Source organism: Meleagris gallopavo, chromosome 2 (assembly GCF_000146605.3).
Source record: "Meleagris gallopavo isolate NT-WF06-2002-E0010 breed Aviagen turkey brand Nicholas breeding stock chromosome 2, Turkey_5.1, whole genome shotgun sequence".
In the NCBI taxonomy this organism is placed as follows: domain Eukaryota; kingdom Metazoa; phylum Chordata; class Aves; order Galliformes; family Phasianidae; genus Meleagris; species Meleagris gallopavo.
The window spans coordinates 81,805,518-81,811,517 of NC_015012.2; the positions used below are offsets into that span (position 1 = coordinate 81,805,518).

At 35.2% G+C, this 6,000-nt stretch overlaps 1 protein-coding gene across 12 annotated transcripts in view; it reads right to left on the reverse strand.

The window, feature by feature from the left end:
• The window catches only part of COL19A1 (collagen type XIX alpha 1 chain), a 213,943-nt gene that overhangs the window by 121,933 nt on the left and 86,010 nt on the right, over positions 1–6,000 (reverse strand). For 10 of the 12 annotated variants that reach the window (XM_031552581.1, XM_019613183.1, XM_031552582.1 and 7 more), the window contains 2 exons: positions 4,045–4,098; positions 166–210 (listed from right to left, as the gene is read on the reverse strand). In XM_031552581.1, coding sequence (XP_031408441.1) covers positions 166–210; positions 4,045–4,098 — 99 coding nt within the window. The remainder of the gene's footprint in view (positions 1–165; positions 211–4,044; positions 4,099–6,000) is intronic. The other 2 variants (XM_019613190.1, XM_019613187.1) reach the window with 1 other exon arrangement.

Below are 6,000 nucleotides of genomic sequence, written 5' to 3' on the forward strand. Positions count from 1 at the left end.
TTAAATAACTGCTTATTATTAAGCCTTTCAGAAATCACTGACACAGAAAAAAGAGTTTTATTTGTGAAAGAGTCAAAGAATCCCTTCCGGTTGAGGCTCCACTTAGTTTGTCATATACCAGAACATTAAAACAGAAAAATAAGAAACATGGACAGAATAACTTACCTTTTCACCTTCTTCACCTTTACTACCAGGAAGGCCATTTTCACCCTGGAACACAAAACAATACAAGTAATATCTCAAACATTCTTCAAATTATTGCATTTCTTAAAATTATTTTTGTTACATTGACCTTTTATAACAAAACACAAGAAACTATATGGGTAATGATAGTCTTGCATTCAAAAATGTATGAAACCTCTATAAAAGTTGCCATGGCTTTTTAATAACCAATCATTCTTTCATTCAACCTAATGGATATTCCTAGCTTTAAGAATTCTAAACTTTTGATTCTAAACCCATTCGTTACAGTCTTGGTATTCTGCAGAATCAGCTTTAATAATGTATTATTATTGTAATGTATTATTATTGTATTAATAATGTATTATTATCCCTATAAATTCCTTCATGTTAATTTTTAAATATGCCTAGTCAACCGTGAAGGTCTCAAGAACCTACCCCAATAGAGTAAAAGATCCAAATACAACTTACTGAAAGAAAACCCATCCCTTCCACTTGGTAATTTCCAATTAATTGAAACATTATAGAATAATAGGAGTGCAATTTGCAATGTTAACTCAAATTCAGCTTATTGCAGCAGACTGAATTCTTTATTAAATGATCTTACAATAGAAAGACCTATTGCAATGCTCCAATTTGATAACTTTTACCTCAGAAAAAGGTGCTAATACAGCAATCTTACTATGCTAATGTCTCTGTCAAATGGTTTGAGGCCTGGAATGCATTACAAGAATAGTATCCAATTTTTTCAGATCTTTATTAACATATTTTTGTCTGTTTTTTTAAGAGATACAACAGAAATACGATTAAAATTATATACTTGTAGTACAAAACCTACATAATTTAAACAACAACCAAAACAAAGCAAAAAAAAAGCAACCAAACCCCAACACCACCACAAAACAAACTCCACACCTATACTGTTTCTTCCTTATATCACCTGGCAAAGGACACTTTGCACATCTTTGCTAGTGTCACTAGCTCAGTACAATGTACATGAGTTCTACAGGTCTGAAAATGAGGAAACTGGATAATTTCTGAAGTAAAGCATATGGCTTTTTTCTAAATTACTTTAAAAAATTAAATTGAGTAATGTCTAAACATTCTTTCACCCTTCAGAGATTTTCATTTCCATATATAGAAGTCTGAGGTTTAAATGAGGTCAACTAAAACATCAGGCTACAACTTGCAAACTTTCTAGCAACAATTTGCCAAATTGTTTAATTGATACAGTATTGTGTAGTACACATCTGGGAATTAAATTTGAAACTTAGGAGACATGCAGATTTATGGATTATCAAACAGCTCTGGACTTTCAGGAGGTGCCTGCAGTAGCTCTTCCCTACTTTTTTTTTTCCCCCCCAGCTGGAGTTACTGAGGCATTCATCACTTTCGAGGTCAGTTTCAGAAGCATGACCAAGACAAAGCATGCAAAATGTGATCTCGTAAAGTAACCTTCCAGATGCTCTTACCTAAAAATGTGTGGTTAATTGCTGAAATAAATTTCTGAATGTATGCAAATTCTACTCTGCTTCCCATTCCTCTAAACATAGCTAATTTCTACTTACTTTCAACAAACAGAAACAGAGAATTTCCTTCATTTAGCTTTCGCATTCGTAAGATCACAAATTCTGTCTTTACTCAATTCACAATCCATTATATAAAAATCAGCCTTAGATAGAGTCAAAATTTGTTTGGTTGGAGCTTGTATCCATTGCCTTGTCCTTTCACAGTCCACCTGTTTAGCTCTGGATACTTGCACTCTCATTACTTGCAAAGAGCAGTAAAAGCCTACTCCCACCCACCTTCCAAATTATGTCATCTTACAGCTGAACAGACCCAGCTTCCTCAGCCTCTCTTCATACACCGTGGTCTGTAGGCTCCTGGCCATCCTTGTGAGCCCCCACTGGGGTCACGTCAGTTAGCTGCTCTCTCCTTCTCCCAGTAGCCTCAAGCTGGACACAGATGCAGTCACAAAAGTGCAAAATAATGATCTCCCACGACCTGCTGGCCACAGTCTTGCTAAAGCAACCCACACACAGTTGGCCTTTTTCACTACATTGTCAAACAGCAGGACTTCTTTTCATAGAATTGTAGAATTGTTTGAGTTGGAAGGAACTTGTAAAGGTCATCTATTCCAACTCCCCTGCAGTGAACAGGGACATCTACAGCTAGAGCGTGGTCCAGCCTGACCTTGAGTGTCTCCAAAGACAGGGCATCCACCACCGCTCCAGACAACCTGCTCAAGTGCTTCATGACCCTTGCCATAAAAAACTTCATTCTTATATCCAATCTAAATCTCCCCTCTTTTAGTTTGAAACCATCTCTATCAACAGATCCTACTAAAGATTATGTCTCATTTTTTCTATTTGTTTCTTTCAATGTTTCCATATTCATACTGGGTAGCTCAACTCTGCTTCCAGTTCCACACATGCACATTTTCTGGCATACCACAGCAGACCGATCTTCAGCTTTTACAATGCTGCTCTTGATAATCAATCAGCTCTCGTGGCTCCTTAAAATTGCAGGGCAGTCCTAATGCATCCCTTTGACAGACTAAACAAACTTAATGTTGTGACGCTCACCTCACAGGCCATGTTTTCCACAGTCCCTGCTGAACCCCCTACAGTTTTTCCACAACTCTCAAGTAGTGAGCGTGGAAGAGGTCCAAAGCACAACATTTCAGATCACCAATATTAAGCATAATGTTTTCCTTGTGTAGTCAAATGCACGGTTTACTTTATTCACAATAGCAGATTATTTGCTTATATTCACTTTCATTTCCACATTCAATTAGAAAAAAAATAAGAAATGTAGCAACAGAAAACAGAGAGAGAGCATTAAAATATTAGTCTGTATTAGCCAAGGGTAAGATGCTTCAAAACAAAATACTGATGTTGCAGAATAACACCTTTAAGACTGACTTGAATTCTCCTTTTTGTGGCCGAATTCTTATGTGGTAAGCTAAATACTTCACACAATGTTTTTAATGGACAATCACTGTTTTCCTCTTCATACTCAATACAGGACTCATAATACAATTTTTTATCACTATTTAAATACATTGCAAGTCAATAAGATCCTGGCTTTGAATACATAAGTTGATAATAGTAAGTCTGTTGTGAAACTTAATGCTAGCTACCTCATCTGCAGAGAATATGTTCCTTTTCTTATTGCCATATTGCAGGAAATATCTGCCCTAAAATACGTGAATCATCCCTTTGCATGATGGTCATGCTTATCAACACTTGAAATTCTAATATAATTAGGGTTTTTTTTTTTCATTAGTCCCTTAATTTTTGGAAGCAGCAAAACCATTTTACATATGATTTTCTAATAGGAATTAGCCAGATAGAAAACCATGACATTGGGATTTCATTCCAAACACTTATGCTTAAACATAGCTCCTACTTAGAGAAAAGAAAATCAGATCATGATGAATGTCAGGCAACTTTAACAAATATTATCAGTAATGTCTGCAGTGCACAAGCATCTTTTTGCAGTTCTACAGTATTCCACCGCTGAGGAAGAGTAAAAGATAAAATTGAAGAGTGTAAGAAGCAGCACTTCCCTCATTTCATTTTGCTGAGATCATAAGGTTCAAATATCAGATTCTTGAATTTGTATATCTGGTGGCTGCAAAGATCCTGCACAGTACTGAGACAGAGGCAACTGCTCTTAATGCAAAGTAACACTGGCAGGCACATCATGTCCTTTCTCTTGTGAGCTGATAGTGAAGTTCCTTTGTTGTACTATGCAAGTTCAAAACGTTCAAATACAATGTAGGTAAATACTGGAGAGCTGGCAAAAACGATGCTGAAAGTGAAATATGTAAACAATTTTTTTTTCTTTTTTTTTTTTTACCTTGGAACCAGTAAGACCAGGTATGCCAGGAGCACCCACTAAGCCAGTGTCCCCCTGAAATAAAATGTACATAACCATCATTTTTTTCAGATCTAGGTCATGACTAAGCTAAATCTAGAGAGGAAATAACAAATCACCAGAATGTTTGGTAATGCACTGCTACTCATTCCTTTTTTCAGGAGCATTTAATTGATTTCTAGAATCATTTATATCTGTTGTCTTGTTTTTGGTTATAATACATTTAGTTTCCAAAATATCAGACAGTTAACAATCACAGGTGAATGTTTTGACAATGAAAAGGTTATGTTGTTAAATTACTACCTCTCCTACTTCATGTTTTGGAAAAGCACAGCAATTCCCCTATACAGCTGCTACAGTTGTAAAACTCTTCCTCCTCAAATAACTTTCCTCATGTACTTCTCATGAAAACTTAGAATTTGATTAGGATTTTTAAATTCCATTCCAGAAACTGGATGCTTAGGAGTAGTGTTGCAGCAACTGAGCATAGATAGAAACAAATTGATCATAAATGTTTTTAAAAGGCAACTGTCCCTGCTCAATGCCATCTTCAGCATCTGAATTACAACTACTTTAGCAGAAAAAAAACCCAAAGTAAACAAGCAGAAAAAGAAAACCCAAACAGAAACAAGTAACAAGTACACTAAAAAAACTAGTAATATCGCATTTAGAATTAGAATTGAAATTGGTTCAACCATTTCCTTCTCCATTCCTTCTTAGCAAAGCTTGTTAGACAGTTATAGAGCTCGTGAGAACCAGGCTACACCACTGAAAGCTAAGAACTAATCTCCATTTACAGAACCATGAAAATATGCCACAGTGAAGTACATTTGTGTCTCAATAAATATAAATTCATCCATACTCCTGTGAATTCAAGTGGGAGCTTAGAAGACTTATTAAAGGAATCTAAAATCAAACGCTACCTGCATTCCATTCATGGGCCTTAATTTCTTGACAGAAGTTTCCCTGAATAACTTATATACCACCCAAATAGTCTTTTAGCCAAGCCAGAGCTCAGCAACAAAAAGTTCTGAAAGTTCACTATTTTGATTCCAAGCCAAGTGGAAGATAAATGCCTCACAGACACAAACAAGAACAGAGACAAAGGAAAAGCTCCAGTCTCTCTGAACAACACAAAGAGTCAATAAAAGAGCAATTACTCATCAAAATGATGCAAGTAACGAAGCAAATAAGTACAAAGCACCCATGACATGTAACAATTAAAATACAGCTTAAAATAGATTGTTAAAAATGACATTTTTATAATTCCATCCATGGCACAATGTCTAACGTCTTTCTTACATTTCCCTTCTGTAAAAATAAGTGCTGTCATGATGGGGAAAAATTCTAATTAATATTCACAAGTAATCCTTATTCCTTCATTTTCTCCAAATTCACAATATGAATACATGATTTCAAAAGCATTCCTTGCAGCCTAACAGTTATCAGATAATATTTCATCTTCATTATTACATGGAATCACTATAAAATAGATGAAAAATTGCATATTCACAGCTTTTTTCTTTGCTTTTTTTCTATGAACACAAGGCATAGATGTTTCGTCTTGCACTTTTTAATCAGCGTGCTACAAATTGTGACTCCTTCAACACAACAATGCACAAATAATCTCCCATAGCATCAAGACTGATTTTCATTAAATCTGAAATGTTTGATGTTGTAACTGCTTTAACTGCTTTGGAAACATTTAGTGTACATATAATCAGGGTTCTCAATGTATTTATGATTTATTGATTCTGAAGTTTTCACCTGCATTTCAACTCCCTATAAAACCAAGGATACTGTTTCTAATTGAAAGTTTTCAAGATACAATAAGCTCCCTAATAGCTATCTGCTTAGCAACTATCCCAGAATGCATGCTATTTTTATGAGAATTTTTATACCTTGACTTCCACATTTTGCTATTTTTTCCTATAAAAA